This window comes from Alternaria incomplexa (genome assembly GCF_024043165.1).
Source record: "Alternaria incomplexa strain BMP 0042 chromosome Unknown scaffold_2, whole genome shotgun sequence".
Taxonomy (NCBI): domain Eukaryota; kingdom Fungi; phylum Ascomycota; class Dothideomycetes; order Pleosporales; family Pleosporaceae; genus Alternaria; species Alternaria incomplexa.
Genome location: NW_026249851.1, coordinates 1,027,682 through 1,049,658, shown reverse-complemented (window position 1 = coordinate 1,049,658; position 21,977 = coordinate 1,027,682). Strand labels below are relative to the sequence as shown.

Sequence of the window (21,977 nt, the reverse complement as noted above, 5' to 3'; positions counted from 1 at the left end):
TAGAATGCGATACGCGTTCCGTAGCATACCGTAGAGGTATCTGCCCCATAAAACGGTGATGAGCGACAAGTCATGCGATATCGTATGCCTTAGAGCTGCTCCATCACCACAACACCAGTCGATCTCGTATTGGTGTTGCCGTGCAGATACCGCGTTTTGCATGCGCTCAATCTTATCTCTCTTGCATTTTGATCAATTACAAGCGTCGTAACCCCGAAGATGTTGGAGCTGTTGTAACAAAAACCATTGCTTTTGATTCTATACCGCTATTTCGCCCTCTGAAACTGTGAATGCCAATCTTTTCTCGACCAATCGACCAGGACCCCAACCCATGCTTGAAGTCCACTCCGATCCCTCAATAACAACCGCTAATCCTCGTCTTGGACTTCAGAGATCTGCATCGATGATTCGGTTGCCCCGGACTGACCTCCAGGCGTTTGCCATGTGTAGCGCCTTCCACAACAGCGGAACTCCGTGATGAAGTGACGAAATTTCTCCATCCCGGTCGCCTTGATAAACCCGAGCATGGTTGCGGCTTTCTCATCAGGCGTGAGATCGATGAAACAGGCGCAGCGTAGTCCAATGATCAGAGATGGCCGGTTACGAGCGCCGGGGGTGTCGTGGACATTGCCCATTGTCAGAGTGACAGAGGCAATGTCACGCTCAACGGCCTCGAGACCCTTTGGCGGTTTGGCCCAACTTTTCACCAAAGCAGTGAGCAGGTCGCTAGTATTCCAACGGCTTTCGTTTCCAAGGTAAGGCTCAGTAAGCCAAGGAAGCGACCCCCGTTGCTTGGAAAGCTTTCTCAGCAGCGGCAGGATATCCAACCCCACATCCGAAATGAGGGGTCGCTTGACGATAGCCTTGAGCGACTTTCCAAGAGCCAATGCATCCTCTGTTGTGCCAAAATCGCAAAGGTATCGATCAAGATACTGCGCTGAGATGGTGAAAGGTAGAGTTCTATGTTGTAGAGGGCGGAACTCCTGACGCAATAATTGACAAGTCTGGACAAGACCCCAGTATTTGCGCTTTCCATGCTCTGCTATCCGGTATTCATCTAACTTGACCTGCCAGCTCTTGAGTTCCTCAGTCGTCGGGCAACGGTCCATGATGGTGTGCTGCATGTCAATGTGAATGAGCTTGAGTAACTCGTATCTTAGACGGATCCGACCACCATCAAGTTGTTGCATTGTGTCCGCTAGGGCGAGTTCGTAGATACGATTTCTGATCTCTATTCGAATGGTTAGTACCTCCATCTCTCGAAATCAAGAACTTCGTACCTCCAGGTAGATTGAGAAGTGGAGACTTGTTGTTGACAACGTTCTTACGAGCCCGCTTAGGAGGGGGGCCCTTGAGATCAAGAAGTGCGTTGCCTTGCCGCTTTGATCTGTTAAGCGGTTAGTCTTGAAGCTGTTGAACGGATAGTGGACGCTTACGCCATGGCTTTTGGGTTGCGACTTCTCGTTCAAACTTGGAAAGGTTGATCGTATCGTGGTGGAGGTTGCAGCAATAGCAGCTTATATTAATCGACTTCTCCTCGCTTATACGGTTGTTACTAGTCGGTGTGGCACGTGCGTATAGTCGGATTGAAGGTCAAGGTGATCCATGGATAGTAAAGGTGAGAGAAGATTTATATGGTACTGCTGATGTTACAAACCGGTCTGGTGAACCGATTACCCGATGCGACACCGGGCTCATCTTTTGGGCGGTAAGCGTGCGGTACTCCCAGTGACGTAGCTAAGTTTTGATACTTCCAGCCCCACAAGCCTTTAGACGAGCCCTCTTTCCGTAAATCTCTCCCCAAATCTCCTGGAGGGTTCGTATTTACCACCGGTGTATTCGGATTACGAGCAGTAAACCGATTCCATCCCATATTCAAGACGACATCTCTCATGTCAATGTATCGCTCCGTCTCTGTTAGGTTTCGTACAAACTGCAGGTTTAACTGAACTGTGAGTTTCGCTAGACAGATTACTAACCTTGTTTGTTTGAGCATAATCTTGCGTGGAGAATACAGCAAGAAGTGCTGCCATAGCATGCGCGCCTGGTCCCCTGATAATGATGACGGGTATCTAGATGTTGGGAGGGTTGTACCAGTAAACCATGTATGTCATAAGTGCGAACGTAGAATGAAACGCCGCTGTGATCTCCAGCAATGGTTTTTGGCATTCTCGGAAAGAGCAGACAAAAGCTTGTAGGCAAGAACGCGATAGTTGAGAACGACGTGTCATTTTCGTGAATGAGGTCGCTTTCGCGCGATCTGCGAATATTGGGTGGAGACGTCAAGGACGGAGGCGCGGTCATGGTGTTGGTGTGTAGGTAGAGCTTGTTTCTTTGGAGGGTAGGCGTGGCACTGTTGTTACAAGGGTGGATGACGTTCGCAGCTTCCCTTTGAGGTTGGCAGCCGAAGGCCCTTTCGCCCAGATTTTCGCGCTTGACGTCAGCGGAATCAGTAAGGAAGCTACTTCCAACATGTATCGTCGACACCACCATACTATCATGGTATGTTCCAGGTCCCTCGAAGCATAACGTTGCGACCGACGTGACATACAGTGGGCGTATTCACTGTACTGAGCATTTCTATGCATTGACCATCACGATCCTGTACATCTCCAGGGCCATACGTGCATTACTACACTATAGAATCGGAGCCAATCGAAGGATTGCGGCTTCTGAGACTGCACGAGACTGATTCAAATCTTGGGCTACCACAGATAACCTTCGGATCTCGACACCCGCCTCCCTTGTCTTGCAGATGCATCCCAAGACCTCAGTTACGAACTAGCACGACTTGCGTTGGGTAGTCTCCGTACCAACCAGCCGCATGAGAGCAAAAAGTGAAGCTCTCACCCCCACAACGAAACCGTGTCAACATGCCGTTGAGCTCTTGCAGTTCGAAGCGATAGAGCAACATACTCATGTGAGCTTCCATGACATGTAGGTTCTGCGACGGGAAGAACTTTGCATCCAGATCCAGCACCAGCATCGGAATGTCGTGCGATCGTAGGTAATGTTCTGCTCCCATACTATTGACGACAGTAACTTTGATGATGCCAGTTTTGGCTTTGGCAAGACCACCTGTATCCTTCTGAAACTCGCAACAAAGTATAGCTAACAGAATGTCTCGGTTCCAGTGTCGCTGTCCACCGTATGTTACGCGGGAGTTGTCCAGTCGCGGTTGCTTCAGTTCACGGAGCCTCTCCAAGAAAGGAAGCAGGTCCGCTCCATCGTCCGAGAGTGGGACTTGCATGATGTTCGCAACAGACTGACCGATGCTCTGTTCTTCTTCGTTGGATCCAAAAGCGGCGAGGTACTGGCCAGCATGCAGGTCAATACAGAACCCAAGTTCACTCATGTAGATGGGCCGGAATTCTTCGCGCAGCATACGACAGGCCTGGGTCAAACCGAAGTAAGGACGACGTTCGTGGGCGGCTGTCCATTGCTTGACGCTCTTGTAGCGCTTGCGAGATTTGATGGAAGTGTACTTGATGTGGATGGGTTCATCATTGCGGAAGTTCCGATACCCAGCTCCTTCACGTTTCGGTGCTTTTGAAGTCTTGCCCTTCTTGTACTCTTTCACGTCTTCCATGATGGACTCGTAGATGCGGTTTCTCAACTCTGCTCATCCAGTTAGCTAGACTCTAATGGTTCCTTTGATGATGTCACTCACCTCCGGGGAGCTTCAGCAGCAGAGACTTGTCGTTGATCACCTCTTTGCGAGCGCGCTTGCGGCGGGTCCTTGTCGCAGCAGCAGGCCCGCCATCAACGGCAGGCTCGAGTGCTCGCTTTCTTCCACTGACAAGTTAGCACAAGAGTGGTAGTAGGGTTGCTGAATACTTACGCCATGTTCACTCGCGTCGAGATGTGCCACTCGCGGGGGTTGATGGTGTAGTGGTGTAGTGGAGCAAGTTAGGATCCGGCGGAACTAATGCCATAAGCTCCAAGGCGCCTGTATGCGTCGCCTGCGTGATACGATGAAAGTGAGTGGTGATGGTGAGAAATTGTACGAGGATGATGGTGAAGATGAACCTGCATTGTGACGCAATCGGAAAATGACCTCAGAGTCCTCATCAAAGTCTCCAGGTTCAGAGGCTAGGCTGGAGAGTCATATCGTCTAGCGTCCGTCTTGTGAAAAAGTTCTAGACGTGTCTTCGAGGAACCGTCTATAGTTTGAGGTAGCGTCGTTCGTAGGCAGCACACTGCCACACCGCCTCCTTTTACCCGCGTGTTCAAGATCGTTCTCTCATCTACTCGAATCGGTCTTTCTCTTGTAGGGTCCATATTGACTGCAGAACGAGATCAGCGCGCACATGCCGAGGATGATAACGGCAAGAGTACGATGAGATTGATGTAATACATTAATGAAAGTAAACATTAACGTGCAACGTATTGCGGAGTATCTTGAAAGCACAGTAGAGCCACCCCAGAACCACCATGGTCTAATACCCAAACGCCATGCCATCGCTATTATTATCCAGACTGGGCAAAATGTGCTGTTTTCTGTCCTACAACCTGAACTTTGCGCTCATCTTCTTGGTGAACGCCATGTTGAACGCTTGCCTCTTCGTGGTCACAAAGCCATTGGGGACCAAGCTCGAGCAATCTTGGAGCTTGCTGACGTCGCTTCCGATGACTGCGAATCGGTCCCATGCGCTCGTGAAAGCGGTAGACCAGCTGTTTGCGTCTTCGGCAAAGTTGGACCATGTGGTTGCTGTCTGCAAAGATAGTTAGCGACGGATCAGGTGAGAGAATCAAGACAGTGAACACATACCTGTGAAGAGTTGGACATGAGAAGATCGCTCTGGAGACTGTATGGGGCCTTGCGGTCCTTGGTCTCTTGGTAGAAGGTGTTGTCGTATCGGAAAGGCGTCGAGTCGAGACCCTTTCCGGCTTGCGATGGGTCGTCATGGAACTGGACTGCCACACTGTGCGCACCCATGAGAGCAACGACATCATCGGATGAGAAGCCTTTCGCAGCGAAGGCTCCCAAGATGCTCTCCAGGGTGCCACGGCTGCTAGGTACACTTCCGACAGGCGCGGCGTTTGAGCTGTCTTTGCGGCCAACTAGTGCTTGCACTCTGGGGCCGAGCGGGCACGCGGCGATTGCTTGTGCGCCGGCGAACTGGATCATGTCTGCGGCGCTGACTTGATACTTGTCGCTCCAGTCCTTGAGCTTCGTGCAAATAGCTGAGAGACCGGCGTTCTCTGATCTTCCACACTCATCAGTGAGGACAAGACTTCCGTCACAGCCGTTGTTGATACAATCGTGGAAGGGAGCACGGAGAGCTTGGTGAGCATCCGCGCCACAGCCAGCAAAGTCGGCTTGAAGCTCGGTGGCGACGTCAGACCAGACGGAAGGACAGCTAGAGCTTTGGCGAGGCCATAGGGAGAAGGCCGAAGTTGATGTCGCCGTAAGGGCAACGAGGGTGATGGCGGAGTAACGCATATTGGAGAAGTAGCGAAGGTCCTTGGAGATAGTGTTGTGTTGCTCAAAGATTCGACTTCAACGATCGTAATGATACCAGTATATGAACGCAAGGCTAGCGAATTTGAAAGAAGAAAGAAAGAAGAAACCGTGCTGAACTGTTGAGCCTGACGAAACCAAACTCGAGAAACTCCAAAGAAATATATACCCAAACACCAACGTTCGCCGCTCTCAACGGCTGACCGTGAGATGGGTCGCGATCAAAATTAGACCGATGGTGATGACAGCCGTACCGACGCATCCGCGCAAAACTGTAGGAAATTCGATAAACACTAAACAGCGATCTTACCCACCGGCAATCTACAGTTCCTCACCCTCTGCATCTCTTGTATCCATTCTGACCGATTCGAGCCGTATCCACTTCTAAGATCTGACGATTCCGGTCCATGGCATTGGTGGATGGGGGTCGTGTAAGCCGTTGGCGGCCTCGCGCTACATGCGACTTCCTGCCTAGTATCGCGCACCGGAACACGTTCCCAGTTACTAATGTCGAGCTACAGCAAGGCCCGGACCCTGACAGGTGTGATAGACGTATCTTCAGCGCTGGCGCTGACAAGTGGCTTCAGGGTTTCGCGGTCATGGAATGTTGATCTTGGCGCGTTGCTGTGTTGTTGTCGGTGCTCAAAATCCCCGACGTGAGATCGACAGCATCGGCATAAGGGTGATCCACAGAATGTTTCCAGAAGCAGTGCATTCGTCGCACAGTCTGCTCGGACCTCAGCATGGAGAGCCGAATTGGTTTTTTCGTCGTCTCGTTTGGGCACGATGAGATTCTGAGTGCGTACTGTCAGGTCTGAGGGTTGTTGCTGACACGGCGAGACATTTCGCGATAGTTTGACAAGACGTCAGGGCTCGCCCGCAGCGCGCTACTAGACGGTTCCATAATTAGATTGGGTTCTACCAGCGATTCCATCCCGATTCCATCTCATGCAGGCCCTGCTCCTTCATACACAGATTCAGCCAGACCCTGGAGTAGAGTGATCTATTCCCAAGTATTCGGTACTGTGCTACCTGCGCAGACGCAGGCGAGAGCGAGGCGTCCTGCCGGCAAAACCTTGGTGTTCCGGTCAGCGCTACCCCACTACCCACTCATTAGAGCTCCGATGCATGCAGGTTCTCGCTAGATGTCGGAATGGTTGAAGCGACGCAGATCGATGTGAGATCAAGCTTTCGTGGTGGCGGTAGCGTTGTGGAGCAACTGCATGTTCGTGTAGACATCTCGCTCGGTGGTGTGTGCCGAATCACGGCCATCATCTTAGTCGGTGGGGACTGACCGGTATCTAGGTCGTTCACGAACGAGCGGAGGCGAAATGAGTTAGGATGTATTAGTTATCACCCGTATAAGCTTCTCAGGCGATGCACAATAGTCTAGCCCCGTAAACACATCAGCAGATGGTAGTATTGTTTCCATTTCAGTTTGAAGAGCAGAATTTCCTTCGTACACGTAGGATCTTTACAGGCAGCCCATCATTAGAGACTGGCATCAACGCATCGTACTAGACCTGTATAGTACTCCCGGTCGACGATCAGAGATCGACTCGGATGTCCAGGTCACAGCCCACAGCGCCTTCAGCTCGAACCGGTCAATCCCTCTCCAGCTTGACCATTCCTTACTTCTTACCATCCTTGTTGTGCGTCAATTTTTGCCTCTTCGACGCTGCCGCTTCCTCTTTCGCACGAGGGGGTACTTGCCACCCGTCTGCATCCACTTCCATTATGTCTGTGTCGATCTCGATGATCTCATGGTTTTTGATCTCATGAATCCGACCTGCGGAACGGATTGCCGCTGTGGGGGATGAGGGAGGAAACCCCTCAGTCCAGGACTGCAATGCCGCCTTCGAATCCGTCCCTTCAGTCGTGAGGCCCATCTCTTTCTCCAGGGTCTCGACCTTCTTCTTCAGTAATTCGTTGCCTGCCTTGCACAAGAACATGCTCAGTTGCTTAGGAGCGAGCTGGCCGTCGAGCTTCTTCCCAATCAACTTCTCCGCAAGCCCCATGAGCAATTGGTCGTTGTCACCGCGGCGCGACCTGACAAGCTCTGTAACCTGCTGCGAGCTCAGCGCAAGCTTACCGGCGTTTGTAATGAACTTGTCAGTCAGGTGCTGAACACACTCTGGCGCGTGTAGAGTGTGAACGCAGATGAAGCGGATGCACGTCTCGATCGAGAAGCTTGCTCCGGCAATAGGCATCAGTGCGGGTGTGCACAGGGCGGTAAGCCACTGTGAGATCGCAATAAGAGCAGCTTCATGGATCTTGATCTGAGCTTCGCGCATCTTGCCCTTCCCGGAGACGAGTTTTGCCTGGCCATTTCCACCTCGCAGCTGTACAGCGGGTACGTCGAAGGTGAAGTTGATTGCTGGTGCGCAAGGATGCTTGGCGAGGGATGCAAGAGCGCTCTGAGATACAGCCATCAAAGCAAGACGAGGCGCTGATGCTACACGGCGGCCATAAATTGTAAAATCAATGAGCCCACCGCGCAGCAGGGAAAGGCGCATCATGGGTTCCCACTTGGTCACGTCGGCAGAATTGGCCTGGAGCTGTCGCAAAAATAGGCGGACGTCCGCCTTCGAGAGTCGGGACATCGGTGTCATTTTCAGCGTGACCGATACGGTTGAGGAGTGTATCAAGTCGTGTTGCGTCGAGGTGGGTGGAAACCAGAATATCACTCAGATGGACTGTGATAGTAGTGAGCCGAATGGGCGTTGATTAACGACAACGCAAGAGCAGAGTGGTGTAGTTTGGTAACCGTGGGTGAGTCTCTCATTCACTTGGTACTGTGGTACTGGCTCTGGCCAATGACAGACCAGCGTGATGATGAGGGTCAACGAAGCCACTTTCTTGTGAGTTAGAAGCACCTGCTGTAGTATCGAAGACCGCGATGAACTCATCCACCATATCGGTCATTGTACGATGTCCTCGGGCCACGTCCAGACGTCGAACTGGATGCTCTGCCCCCGAGTGCGAGCTGAAGCGCAGATGTTCGAGATTCCCACATTCCTTTAGAGCGTGTAATACTGACGACCAAGTGCCAGTCACAAGGCGAAGGTCAGAGAATACAGCTCGTCGCAATGTCGTAGACTGACTCCTAATAATAGCGACTAGGTCGTTTCCCTGCAATGCGCAAAACATGAGCTGGAGTACTTCTAACTTAAGGCAAGCGCAAGAAGCAACCATGTGGTGAACGATGGCTGCGGCATAGTTAGTCCGATCGAGACTCATCGTGAAGCTTTTCAACTTTGGTGCAGTGGCAATGATATTTCCGACCCCATTCTGCCAACCAGGTGTGCGAGAGAGGTCATCGTTTCTAGACAAGGCAGAGAGAGTGAGAACTTTGAGGTGCGAGAAGCGATAGTGTAGTGTCCTCAGAGATTGCGTAGGTATTTGGAGGGCTGAGAATGGTAGGATAGCCTCCTTATGCAGCGCAGTCCCACGCTTGCACTTGGCCATACGAAACTCGTTCAGACGGACCTCGCTGTTAACGATGGCGTCCACGACAACCTGAAAGCATCTACTACGAAATAGGCGATCAGTTGCGGACAGAAGACTGCTGGATTCCGCGAGCTGGGATCCCCTCGGATGGAAGTGAACGGCCGTCAGGTTGGTGAAGCCTCGCAATGCTCGAACAAGGCCATCGTACAAGCGGGTTGGATACTCGCTTTCCACGACATACGTGAATGTGGGTGCTTCGTCCTTGATATCTTTGTCTTGGATGCCAGGTACCCTGGGAAATCGTTTGGGTGGCGGAAACCTGCCGACACGGCTAATAGCAGCGAGGACACTATACTCCGCTGATGTCAGGAGCTGGATCTGTAGGACTTTGACAGAACCACGGAAATGAGGCGACTGCGCAACGTTGATGAGACGGTTGAGAGAGGGTGGTCCAAGAGTAGTCTTTAGCCGGGAGAAAGCGCGTTCTACAAATACAGAATGGGTGAGGAAGCGACATCTCTTGGATGCAAGACGAAGGCTTTTGTGAGACGAGAGGTTAAGAGTGGCAGCAACGAGCTCGAACAGCTCGACAGGAAGTTGCTCTAAGTGCGAAGTCATGATGGCATGCTGACTGGAAGCTGGGGCTGTGAATCAAGGATGTTGATGGGGACGGGTGAAGGGTGGCACATGCTGTCAGGGCCTAGCCCGGAGCTAAGAGCCCGTGATAGCGTCAACCCCGCGAGTCCAGGAGCAGCGCACGACCTCAACCCAGCGAGCGACGAGAAGCCACGCTTCTTCCGAGTGAACAGCACTGTCGTTCACCTTATCGGCTTCATCTACTTTTTTTCTTCCACTTCGCTCCCCATCACGGTTGCATCGCCCACGGGTGCCGAACACCGGCCACAACGCAGTGGAGCCCGACAAAGATTTGACAGGACCGCACCTGCCGCCAACAGCTCAGACAACCACCATGGACTCGATGCGCAGCCTCAACAAGTCGCTGCCCAAGACAAGAGGGCAGCACGACGTGCACCAGTCCTTCCGCACCGCTGCCCTCAACGTGACGCACCTGTACAAGTCCGCGCTTGCCGACATCGACAGGGCCCGTACCGACGGCTACCAGGAGGCTCTCGATGAGCTGCTCACCTTCCTGGACAAGGAAAATATTGGTGTGGGCGACGGCGAGGGCTGGCGAATACGGCAGTGGGCCACGGAACGACTAGACGGGAGCTTGCCCAAGCAGACGAGCAGCGACAGCGACGACGAATACCTCGACCACAACCGCGCCAGAAGCTCATCACCCATCATGGACCGAACCCACGGCATAGACGACTCACGCACGCTGGCACCCACAACGATTACGGACACACGCTCTGACTCTGCGCCGCCCCTCCAGATGGAAGCTTCTACGACCGAGGCCGACATGTCGCCACTACACCACATCTTCGAGTTCTCTGCAGCCCAAGCTCTCCCGTCTGAATCGCCAAACGAGACCGCTGCCGCCGACATGTCAGCTGCTGCCCGCCGCGCTTTCCCTGCTTCTCGCCGCCCCACAAACCGCTCGTCTACCCGAAACCTCCAACGATCCGCCGCCCAGAACCTCTTCCAACTAGGCAACGGTGCAGGGCAGAAGAGACGACTCATGAACGACTTCTTCAATGTCGATGGCTTCAACGACCGGCGAGACGGCTCATCCGGCGGAGGATCCAAGCGCGGACGCATGTCATAGCACCGCAGCTCGAAGCCTGAGGGCCTGTCATCGAACTCCAGGCAATGACACGAACGACTGTTCGACGAATCACGACTACTTGCATCATACCCAGACGGCGCACAGGGCTAGTGGATCATTTTTCATACGCATTGGGGGAGGCTTACTAGACGCATTCTGTGGTGTTATTGATTTCGGAGGCTATATACCTTTTCGCATTTTCTACGGGGTGGGACATCATTCGGGGGTGGAAGTAGATAGCGTTTTTTTTTGGAGGGTGTTAATACCATCATTACATGTCCTCAACTGTTGTATGCCATATGCAGTGACTCATCTCGTTCGTGAAGATGTGATTCCCAAACGCCGATGCATGCCCAAGTTTGTACTCAAGTCTTTCCACCTACAATACCTAGGTATCCGTTCCAGGCTTGTGACCTTCAAGCGTCTCCTTGTACCCCTCCCATTATGCAAACCACCGATATAACCCCAGGCCCACCATGACGGCGCTTGTTCCTGTTATTGCCATTCCCCTACTCCGCATTCCGAACATGCTTTTGCTGGCTCGTATCGCGGCTTCGTTGGCTTTGATCTGTGAATGGCCCGAGACGTACGTGAAGGCGCCGAGGCCCAGAAATGTAGCGCTTCCTAACAACTATGTCAGTACTGAGGTAGATACAGTGTGTTCTAGAGTACAATACCGACTACGCGACATGGAGTGCAATCTTCAAATTCCGCTCTGTCATTCTTGAGAGCCTCTTTGAAGGTCGGAGCGGAAGGAGGTGGCAGCGCCATTATCGCGACGCTAGACAGACAACCCAGCAACTAACTCAGATGCAACACGCTGGCTCTATCGTGTAAAGATCTTGCGACCAGAAGTCTGCATGACATGCTAGCCATGCAGGGATCTTTCTAGCTCCGGCAGCTCCCCGCCCAAACTGCCCCACGACGCGGACCTCACGTCTTCCCACGCGCATGGCTCGCAGCTGACATTTCCCACCATGAGCGCAATCGAAGCTCTCTACATCTTTGATGAGCACAAGTAAGACTCATCTGTTCCAGCGATCACGTCATTCCTCTCTAACATCCTTAGCACTCCACTCCTCGAACACACATACCTCAACCGCCCGCCTCCATCCTCCGTTCTCCTGCCTCTCTATCTCGCGCATCCCGCCCCCCGGCCGCCGCTGATATATCTGCCCAACACCAACCCGCCGACACTGCTATACAGCATAATACAGGACCAGCTTCTGTTCCTGTGCCCGGCATCAGCAGACACCGATCCCCTCGCCGTCCTCACCTTCCTCCACCGCCTGACCGACGTACTCGAAGACTTCCTAGGGTCACCACTGCTGGCGAGCAAGATCGAGGGAAACTACGATGTCGTCGCGCAACTACTCAGCGAGATGGTGGATGGCGGAATCATCGCGAACACAGAACCGAACGCGCTGAGAGATGTCGTCGAGGCGCCGAATCTACTCAAGAGTCTACTGGGAGGAGTGGGACTGCCTTCTTCGACACCGAGCTCCCTCGCGCCCTCTGCTACCGGAGCATTTGGTCTAGGCGGTGGAAGAGCAAGCCCACGACTGGGACCATCACCGACCTCGAGTCAGACAGGCTCACCGGTGCCGTGGAGAAGAGCGAACGTCAGGCATACGAGCAACGAGATGTATGTGGATATCGTGGAAACACTAGAGGTCACCTTATCACCATCGGGTCGCCCTCTAGCCGCCATGGCCAACGGCACGATCGCTTTCACGGCCAAGGTCTCTGGAATACCTGATCTCATACTACACTTGGGATGCGGGGGCGGCATACAGAATGCGGTCTCACTCCCTGTCTTCCATCCCTGCGTCAGACTCAACCAGTGGAAAGCGAGGCCAGGTGAACTCTCGTTCGTACCGCCAGACGGTCGCTTCGTGCTCGCTGGGTACGAAGTGGACCTGCTGGGCTCTGCAGCACTGGACGCCTTCTCCACAGAGAAGAACGCAAAGACTTCAAGTCCAAAGCTAAACATACCAGCTACAGTATCCGTCCACCCCTCCCTCGGCCCGACCGGCACAGACTTCGAAGTCAAACTCCAACTCAACCCACGATTCAGCGGAAACAAGCCCTCCCAACCCAGCGCTGCGAAAGCTAGCCTGGGACGCGTATCCTCCTCGACAGGAACCACGTCCGCCCCTGCGATCGAAGAAATGACCATTCACATCCCACTTCCAGCGTCCGTCAGGAACGTCGCGGATCTACGCGTCGCGCGTGGAACAGGAGATGCAGGCTACGCGCCTGGAGACAGGGCAATAGAATGGCGCATTAGCAGTCGCGAGATTAGCAATCTCATGTCGCAAGACCGCGGAGGAGGGGTCGGTGCGACGGCTACATTACGCGGGACTGTAATTGGGCAGGATGACCCATCCGCGGAGGACGCGTTGGACGCTGGTGGACCTGTATCGTTCGCGACGTCGACATACGATTACGATGATGATCAGGGCACACAGGTCTCCTTACCTGCGCATTCTTCGTTGAGCGTAGCCAAGCCGGACAGTGATGCGAAGATCAAGCAGGCAAACAAAGTCCTCATGCCGAGCTGCGCAACCATCAGCTTCTCCGTTAAAGGCTGGTTGCCGAGTGGAATCAAGGTGGAGAGTCTGAATGTAGATCAAAAGAAGAGCAAGGGCTTGGGCAGTGGTGTTACGCCGTACAAGGGCGTCAAGTATCTTTGTGTGAGTCGGAAGGGTGTAGAGTGTAGATGTTAGAACATACACTCGGCTACGACAATGGAACCAAAGAGACAAACAACTCCCAATGAGAGATATTCAAGAGTTTGCTGCACAAATGTATCACGTATGAAGGGTGTTTGTATCCATCGATGACATTACCAACTATAACTACCTGACATTCCTTGATGGCGCTGAAGATACACCCAGACATCCTATACTGCCTTATCAATGAATCAAGCTTTCGCTCTATATACCCTTTTTCGCTGTAAATGCAAAGCACTACAGAGCATACAGTACTCTCGCTCGCTTGAACGCATTGGAATGCGCTCGCGTCGCTGAAGTCGTTAATCATCCATCTTTTTTCCACGATGCACTCCATCCCTCCCTCCCGTACACCGCGTCATGTCACTAGGCGGACCTAGTGGAGAGTGGTGAACAACGCGTCACCAGGCGCCGGAGTAACGGGCTTGTTTCCAGGCGCTGGTGCGATAGGCGGGTTGCGCGGTGCTGACTTGCCACGGTTTCCACCTTTGCTGCCGCTGCGGTCGTTGCTTCCACCACGAGCACTACCCTCGGGCGAGTTCCAGGTCTTGCGTGGTCGACCTCCGATGCGCTTCTCAATCTTCTCTACATTCTCCTTCAGGGACTGATGCTTGGCCATCAGCTTCTCCAAATCGGCTGCGCCCTTGGCGTTTCCAACCTTCTTCTGATTGACAAGGTTGTGGACCATGCAGTCAAAGACCGGGTCGTTTTCAGGGTACGCCAACTGGCAAAGAAGGTCCATGAACTCGAAGGACACATCCTGAGCACGGATGCGGTCGCAGAACTGCTTGGTAAACTGCGCCACGTAGGTGTTATTCAAACCAAGAACGCGGGCAGCGCGGCAGATATGCAAGTTCTTCTTGTCATATACCGTCTCAGTCTGGAGGCGGACAGAGTAGACCCTGCTCTGATAGGTCATCTCGTCCATCCACTTCAGATGTGCGGTCGCAGCATCAGCGTCCATCGAACCGGCGGGCAGAACCCAAGAAGTCGCGTCAGGATTCGCGGTAAAGTACCTGTGAGCCTTGCCTGAGCACTGCATCAGGACGTACTTAGGAATACTAGCCAGCTTCACCTCTCCAAGCTTGACGATGACTTCAGGGCCGTTACCGAAGACGACGCGCTGCCCGTGTGGCATGTGACGAATGTCAGCCGAAGGGTTGAGTTCCGGCATAGCACCGGTCTTGTCACGCGCCTGCCTAGACGAGTGGCCCCAGGGTGTGGTATGGCCGTTCAGTTCGGCAGCGGGCGACGATGTGGGTGGGGTCTTTGCAGCAGCAGACGGGGCCGGCTTCTTCCCGTACTTGGACATGTCAATGCCAAAGGTCAGGGTCTTGGGCTTTGGAGCCGGAGGAACGACCTTCAGGGTCTCCTTCGTCACAAAATTGGGGAATGAGGATGTGACGAGCGATGGGCCGCTGGTGTTCTTCGCCGTTCCGGTTTCCTTGGACTGCTCAGTTACGACGATCGCAGGCTTTTCGTTCTTGACCTCCTCAGTCATGGGAGGATCGATGATCTCGAAGCTATCTGAGTCTGAAGCCACAGATGCGGTCTTCTCAGCATTCGTCTTCGTCTCGGTAATGATGTCGGGGCCATTAGACTTTGTGCTCTCTAAGACTCCGTCCTTGGGTGCATCCTCGGTGGTCACCTCGTCGTTTGTGGGAACGGGGACGAGTGCGGCCGACTCCTGCTCGAGGCTGCTAATGGTTGCAGCCTTCTTTGCTTGCTCGAGGTTATCAATTGCCGAAACCTTCTCTTCAAGCTCAGCCTTCAGATTCTTGATCTGGGTGTCTTTCTCTCCAGCCAGGCGCAGAAGCTCCTGGTTGTAAGTGAGCTGGTCACCATTCACCTGCTTGAGCTTCTCAATCTCGACATCTTTCTTTTGAATCTCTATCTCGAGATAGTCAATGTGGGCGTCCTTGCCTTGAACTGCGCCTTCCAGCTCCGCGATGCGAAGCGTCTTAGTTTCGACCAGCGCGTCCAACTCCTTGACGCGCTCCTCCTTGAGGGCAACGGTGGTCTCGAGGGTGGCGATCTTGGGATCTTGGCTCATGAACTCGGCGATGAAGGTGTTATCGTCATCGTCCTCGTCGGCCCAGTTGGTCTTCTTGCCAGTAGCGGCCTTTGGGTAAAGACCGTTCGATGCGCCATTGGTAGCCTGGCCGTTGGTCATGCCCTTCAGTACGAGACCCTTCTTCTGATGAGGGTCTGGTTTGGCCTTGGGCGGCGCCTCTGCGATCTTCGGGTTGGGAGACTCGGCGGACTTGATCTTGCTGCCGCCAGCAGCCCAGAAGGAAGGAGCCGTCGCCATCTTATGCGATCGCTCGACGAGTGAGGTAGGGGTCGGGCGTTGGGCCGCGGTTCGTGAGGTGTGGGAGGCGGAGGTGAGGGCGAAGCTCGCTTGATAGACACAGATCGCCTAGGGAAGGCTCAAGTCGCGCAAGGTCGACAGAAAATTTTGGCGGTCGGGGCTTCGGGACGCAAGAGTTGTAGCTGCGCAGTTGAGGAGCGAGTGTGGAGAGAGTAAGAAGAAAGGTGAGGGAGGGCGGATTATGTACTGGGGAGGGAGCGGCTAGCAGAATTGAGAGGTGCGTGTGAAGGCGGAAGTGTGCGAGGCGAGTCCAAGCTTTCCGTGGTGTTGAGGGTCGAGTGAAGACAACCTTGGAAGGAAAGAGCGCCACACGAGGGAAAATTCGACAGAAAGCAGGCGCAGTCGAGCTGTCAAAAGCTGAACCTAGTTTCACCGCACATGCAAACAAGCATTGTACCGCTTCTAAAGCCTTTCACAATCTCAGGCAAATTATGGTAGCGATGCGTTTACGTGCGCTGATATTTGAGATGACGAACCTCTGATAGGACGAGACCGCGGACAGACGAGTTTCCCATGTGCCTATCCGCTCCAAGGAAGTAACCTCATCCAATCCCAAGATAGTCGCTACTGCGAGCCAATATACCCACTCATTCCCACCGAGTGAAGGAGTGATAGCACATATACGCCTCCCGGTATGCACTCAGCCATGATGCCTCAACGACACTGTTTCCCTGTGCACTCCAAGTCCAGAGTTGACGGTAGTCGATCTTCACTCTCCATCTCTTTCCAGGTGGGCTCTATTCTCATTCACGCTTCCTTTCTCGTGAAAGCATCTTCCCCCTTCATTCGGCATTGCAGCGCGCTCGCTGGGTGTGGAGGAGAAGCCGGTATCGCCCGGGGCGTGGTTCACTGGAGACGTGTCTTCACTATGACGCATGCCAGAAAGCCTTCATCGCGGGACTTTATCGGGGGAATCGAAGTAGTAATCACGCATTACTCTTCACAGTGGTGTTCACATGTTGTAGAAGTTATGAGGCGCGAAACGATGGGGCGGAAGACGCGTCGACGCGACAGCCCTGCGATCCCCGCAGCCGAAGTCCGAAGTTATCAGCCAATGGGAGCTCAAGGAAGTCTACATACACCTACATCTCTCCTGCATCGATGGCAACTGATTCTATAAGACTTCACCATGTCTCGTCCCATTTCTCAAGCCTTGCAGCGCTGCAACTCTTTCCGAGATCATCCTGACGGTCAAACCAATCCGCCACCATGACAACTCAAGCCCGCAACCTCTTCCACCACCTACCTCCGCCAGCGGAATGCCTCGCGCTCTTCATCGCAACCCTCGAAATCGTCCCTTTCGGAATAATAGGTCTACGCAACCCCTCCTTCTTCGCTGATGGCTACGGTCTGCCCATCTCAGCCGAGTCCGACACATCACCCGCATCTGCGAAACGATCCAGCAATACCGAAAGTACCTACGACGAGGATCAGAAGACCAAGAAAGCCCTGGTTGCAGCGATAGCAGCGCGCAACGTTCAGAACGGCGTCCTGTTGGCAGTCTTTGGTCTGGTACTGCGAGACAGGAGGAGCTTGGGAGTTGCGGTCATGGCGGGATTAGTCGCAACCGTCGCGGACACGGTGATTGTCAGCGCGTATGGAGCGAAGGACAAGATCGCGGGTCACTACGTTGGCATCTTCAACAGCTTGGCGATTGGGGGGAGTTTGCTATACTGGGGAAGGAACGACCCGCTGTGGTGAAAGTACGGTCGAAGGTGCACAGGGGATGGGAAGAGAGAATCAGGCACGATGACCCGGCGGCATGAAGCGAGGTGTAGACATGAATCGCGGGGGTTTGCCTAGCGTCCAAGACAACCAGCCGCCATTCAGGCAGCAGTCCCTATCCTTATTCCTTCTTCTTTCATTCTTTTTATTTCGTTCCGTACTGACACCCGCTATGGCATGTAAGCACACCATTCTACAACTAAATCCGTCGCCCTTCGCAGAGTTCGCTGGATATGAACAGCCGGATGCCGCAGCACGCGCAGCAGCAGAAACGATATCTGGAAGAGTGCCGAAGAGTGTCAAGGAACGTCCTATTGGAACATTTCCCGCTCCTCTAGTCCTACCTCACGACGAGCTCAACTATGACCCAGATTCTTCACCGCAAAGTACGAAGGAATGGCTGAACGAGGAATGTAGGAACAAACTATCATCGGCGCCAAGAAGGAATAAGTTGTATGTGGTGCAAGTGCCTGGAGTCAGTTTCAAAGCGGACTTTATGAGGCACTGGGTAGTACCAACCGGTCACGATGAAGTCAAAAGCGAGGGTAAAGCCGGACCATCTCCTCCATCTGCAGATCACTTTGTCGACTATCTTACTGCATTTTATCACGCCATGCCTGTTCGCCTCTTCCCCACGCCATTGACCTGGACATCGTGGGGCTCCAATACGAAGTCCGCCATGGGTTGTCGAAGTGCCGCTCTGCCGAAGTACATCGGTCTATCACATGGAGATCGGTGTACCAGAATCCGCGTTCGCCCTGCGCCGGACACTGCTTTCCCTGCTCAACTGAACTTGGACGACATCCTCGACACAGCCATCTCAATTCTGCCTAATGACGCTTATGCGATGGTCGTCCTAGTCGACCACGACATCTACGAGTCTGACGATGATGACTTCTGCTGTGGCAGGGCGTATGGAGGCAGCAGAGTTGCTGTCGTGCAGACTGCGCGATACAACCCAATACTGGATGAACGGAAAGGGGAGGAGATCGACCGAAACCACATGTGGCCGTGGAGTCATTGCAAAACCTTTATCGATGAACTATGTGCTGTAGAGGATGTAAAGGCAAAACCTGCGACGAAGAAACAAAAAGAACTAAGCAAGAGTGGGGCGATGAAAGCGGCTACCCAAGCCGCGACAGCATATAGGCCTACATCATCGGTGCAAGAAGGACAGGCGCCTTGGTTCTCACGTCTCGCGCGTACAGTGTCACATGAGCTAGGACATTGTTTCGCGCTCGACCATTGTGTATACTATGCATGTAATATGCAGGGTACAGGTAGCATGAAGGAAGATGTAAGACAACCGCCATATCTGTGTCCAGTATGCGAAGCAAAGGTTGCACATGCCATTGCTGGAGAGCTGCACGGTGGCCGCGAAGACGAGAAGAGAGATTGGATCAAGCAGAGGTGCGAGGCTTTGAGGCACTTCTGCAAGAGGTTGGGAGATAAAGACATGGATAGTTCGATGTGGCAGGGCTTGAACGGGTGGCTGCAAGAAAGGACGGTAGCGATGTAATCTCGATGGCATCCCACGAATCTTTGCATCTGCGAGATACCCTCGATTCTTCATACTACCGATATTCGGAGGGGAAGTTTTAGTCATAGTGCGTGTCATTTGCTGATGCTTCGATGACACGTAAAGCATCAGCCCACGGAATTGCAGCAGTGGACAATTATCTCTTCTTACTTGTTTGGCTTTGGCGCGACGCAGCTATCTTAATGAAGTAATCCGTTCGCTGAAAAAAGACAAGATCATCGTGTGAGTTCCCAAGGACGTGGTTCAGCAAACCTAGATCGCCCACCCAAATCAGAGCCACGGCTTACGGACAATCCGTAATTGAATCTAAACGAATGATGATTGCTGAAAGACATCCCGTCTGCATGGTGAGACGCGTCTTGTGGTTCAGTGATGTGTTTTGACCCACGAGGGAAGTGTACCCCTCATTGCCCCACCATGTCCCAACACATGCACCTACAGTGAGCAATTTATCCATACATGACCTCAGTCGACAGTATGAGACGTAAAGTATAAGTATCCGGTTCTAGCCGTGGCCTCAAGCTGCGTCCTCAACTGCTCCTCAACGTTTTCCAATCGCACCTATCCAGCTTTCACCAACCCAATACAACCCACTTTGGTACGATGCTATCATCGAACCAGCAAAGCGAAGCCTATTCGGCCTCGCTCTTCGCACACCAGAATTGCATCTCGGTCAAGTTACAGGTGCCCAGCATGGCATCATCAGGTACCCATCTCAACCATCAGAAGCAAAGCATGGCGGGTGTTCAAGTCATCAGCGGATCAGGCCCCTCCCCGGGACCTGATCGTTGATGGCTTGTTCTGAGATCATACCGTTCAAACTTGATCTGGATAATTCCAGCGCGAAGGACAATTGCTGCTTCATGATGACCCCTTCCCCACTATGTTGGCGTACTGACTAGCTCAGCTTCTGCACCCAAGTCAAGATGTCGACTGATAAGATCACCTTCTTGACCAACTGGTGCGCTTTGCATCTAGGTTGAATGAGGTGTACGCTGACGGTGAACAGGCACGCTACGCCATACCACGCTCCCCTCTACCTTGCTCAGAGCAAGGGATACTTCAAGGATGAAGGCATTAAAGTCGCTCTCCTTGAGCCCAATGATCCCAGTGTATGGCCAACGCCATTGATCGTTTTTCAAGAGCTAATCATACCAGGATGTCACCGAGATCATCGGGTCTGGCAAGGTTGATCTCGGCTTCAAGGCGATGATTCATACGCTCGCCGCAGCCGCTCGTGGCTTTCCCGTGCAATCAGTTGGCTCTCTCCTCAATGAGCCCTTCACTGGTGTCGTGTACTTGACATCGTCCGGCATCACTCCCGAATTCACCACCCTGAAGGGAAAGAAGATCGGCTACGTCGGCGAGTTCGGAAAGATCCAGCTCGACGAGCTCACGGCACACTACGGCATGTCACCTGACGACTACCAGGCCGTCCGTGTTGGCATGAACGTGACCCGTTCCATCATCACGGGCGAAATCGACGCCGGCATCGGTCTCGAAAACGTCCAGATGGTCGAGCTTGAAGAGTGGCTCGTCAGCCAGAACCGCTCGCGTGACGAAGTGAAGATGCTACGCATTGATGAGCTCGCTCAACTCGGCTGTTGCTGCTTCTGCAGCATCCTCTACATCGGCAACAACGCTTTCATCGAGCAGAACCCTGAAAAAGTCCGCGCCTTTCTTCGCGCATGCAAGCGCGCGACTGACTTCGTCCTCGCGTCTCCTGATCAAGCCTGGGAGGAGTTCTGCAACTTCAAGTCGGCTATGAACACGCCTACCAACCGCAAGATCTTCGAGCGTAGTTTTGCGTACTTCAGTCCCGATCTTCAGAACGTGCAGCGTGACTGGGAGAAGGTCACCCGCTACGGCAAGAGGCTCGGTGTGTTGGATGACAGTTTCAAGCCTAACTACACAAATGAGTACTTGGCTTGGGGACTCGAGGAGGAAGCTGACGATCCTACTGGCGATCAGAAGCGGATGGTCGAGCTGCAGGAGGGTGTGAAGCAGCATGGAGGATTCAAACGTCTTGAAACCATGTCTGGCAAGACCGTTGTTGGCGCTGCTGCCCCGGCCGTATGATTCGTCCCCGAGTACTCGAATTTGGAGATCCAATCATTAGCTCCATCTTAACGCGTCGGAGATCTTTGGGCTGCTGTTCCATTGCCAGCATAATTTCGACACGAACAATGAAAATGTCACTCGCTCAAGATCTCTTTACTGCCCATTGTACGTAGCTTCTGTGATGCTAGTGACGAAGAGCCTACGTCATTTACCAGGGCTCAGGCCCATCACAGTCAGAGGAGCTCTGACGTAATCGGCAGCCAGACGACCATCTGCGGCCACCAAGTACATGAGTGAATGGCCATGCACGGTTTCAAGGCTTTCACAGTCACGCCATGTGATCCGCATCTGTCGCGTGTAAAGTAGGCAGAAAAGTGCGAGGAGGATGGCGATGCGTAAAGCGGCATATCTTTGTCAGAAGCAGTACAGGAACGGACCAGGGCGCTGTTGCCCACGAGTGCAGTCACAATCACGTGCCTTCCTCGATTGCGCGGTGAGCTTTCCAAGGTCGTCTCACGTTCAGTCGCCACCCAGTGGCTTTACACTCACAACATATCACAGCTGCCAAATTCCCGAATGTGTTTTGCATAGCTTCCCAGGCGCAAGCATCGCCAAAGCAGGTACTACTATTACGGATTTAAACAAGCTCGCGTCTGTTACAACCTACACCCTACTAGTAACTGTAGGTAACAGGGGATTTTCCTAGTTATCTAGACTTTTACTCTGGAAGAAGGCTTCTATTACCTGTCCACATGGAAAGTCAGTGCAACATACGTCGTTTCTCTCACCTGGAACCCTTGCATCGTGATACATAAAGCCTCGTGCTATTTTCAGCTCCATCCTTCCTACACTATCGCAACAATATCTTTCGTCGATTCTTACTTATCTCCATCATTACTATT

At 53.1% G+C, this 21,977-nt stretch overlaps 9 protein-coding genes across 9 annotated transcripts; 4 read left to right on the top strand and 5 right to left on the bottom strand.

Moving 5' to 3' along the window:
- Positions 1-368: 368 nt before the first annotated feature.
- Positions 369-1,441, bottom strand: J4E90_001851 (uncharacterized protein; the record flags this gene model as incomplete). The annotated part of the gene is made up of 2 exons (XM_051431435.1): positions 369-1,224; positions 1,437-1,441. 2 exons carry the CDS (start codon positions 1,439-1,441, stop codon positions 369-371), a joined length of 861 nt encoding a protein of 286 aa, XP_051294569.1.
- Positions 1,442-2,770: 1,329 nt separating this feature from the next.
- Positions 2,771-3,846, bottom strand: J4E90_001850 (uncharacterized protein; the record flags this gene model as incomplete). The annotated part of the gene is made up of 3 exons (XM_051431434.1): positions 2,771-3,618; positions 3,671-3,789; positions 3,842-3,846. The coding sequence occupies 3 exons, from the start codon at positions 3,844-3,846 to the stop codon at positions 2,771-2,773; spliced, it is 972 nt and encodes a 323-aa protein (XP_051294568.1).
- A 659-nt stretch (positions 3,847-4,505) lies between these two features.
- Positions 4,506-5,446, bottom strand: J4E90_001849 (uncharacterized protein; the record flags this gene model as incomplete). Its single annotated transcript, XM_051431433.1, has 2 exons — positions 4,506-4,715; positions 4,772-5,446. 2 exons carry the CDS (start codon positions 5,444-5,446, stop codon positions 4,506-4,508), a joined length of 885 nt encoding a protein of 294 aa, XP_051294567.1.
- Positions 5,447-7,095: 1,649 nt separating this feature from the next.
- Positions 7,096-8,076, bottom strand: J4E90_001848 (uncharacterized protein; the record flags this gene model as incomplete). Its single annotated transcript, XM_051431432.1, has 1 exon — positions 7,096-8,076. The coding sequence occupies one exon, from the start codon at positions 8,074-8,076 to the stop codon at positions 7,096-7,098; it is 981 nt and encodes a 326-aa protein (XP_051294566.1).
- Positions 8,077-9,884: 1,808 nt separating this feature from the next.
- Positions 9,885-10,643, top strand: J4E90_001847 (uncharacterized protein; the record flags this gene model as incomplete). The annotated part of the gene is made up of 1 exon (XM_051431431.1): positions 9,885-10,643. One exon carries the CDS (start codon positions 9,885-9,887, stop codon positions 10,641-10,643), a length of 759 nt encoding a protein of 252 aa, XP_051294565.1.
- Positions 10,644-11,620: 977 nt separating this feature from the next.
- Positions 11,621-13,372, top strand: J4E90_001846 (uncharacterized protein; the record flags this gene model as incomplete). Its single annotated transcript, XM_051431430.1, has 2 exons — positions 11,621-11,661; positions 11,713-13,372. 2 exons carry the CDS (start codon positions 11,621-11,623, stop codon positions 13,370-13,372), a joined length of 1,701 nt encoding a protein of 566 aa, XP_051294564.1.
- Positions 13,373-13,754: 382 nt separating this feature from the next.
- J4E90_001845 (uncharacterized protein) lies at positions 13,755-15,689 on the bottom strand (the record flags this gene model as incomplete). Its single annotated transcript, XM_051431429.1, has 1 exon — positions 13,755-15,689. One exon carries the CDS (start codon positions 15,687-15,689, stop codon positions 13,755-13,757), a length of 1,935 nt encoding a protein of 644 aa, XP_051294563.1.
- Positions 15,690-16,958: 1,269 nt separating this feature from the next.
- J4E90_001844 (uncharacterized protein) lies at positions 16,959-17,450 on the top strand (the record flags this gene model as incomplete). Its single annotated transcript, XM_051431428.1, has 1 exon — positions 16,959-17,450. One exon carries the CDS (start codon positions 16,959-16,961, stop codon positions 17,448-17,450), a length of 492 nt encoding a protein of 163 aa, XP_051294562.1.
- A 2,490-nt stretch (positions 17,451-19,940) lies between these two features.
- Positions 19,941-21,093, top strand: NMT1 (glycylpeptide N-tetradecanoyltransferase; the record flags this gene model as incomplete). The annotated part of the gene is made up of 3 exons (XM_051431427.1): positions 19,941-19,975; positions 20,024-20,126; positions 20,173-21,093. 3 exons carry the CDS (start codon positions 19,941-19,943, stop codon positions 21,091-21,093), a joined length of 1,059 nt encoding a protein of 352 aa, XP_051294561.1.
- Between the last annotated feature and the right edge of the window lie 884 nt (positions 21,094-21,977).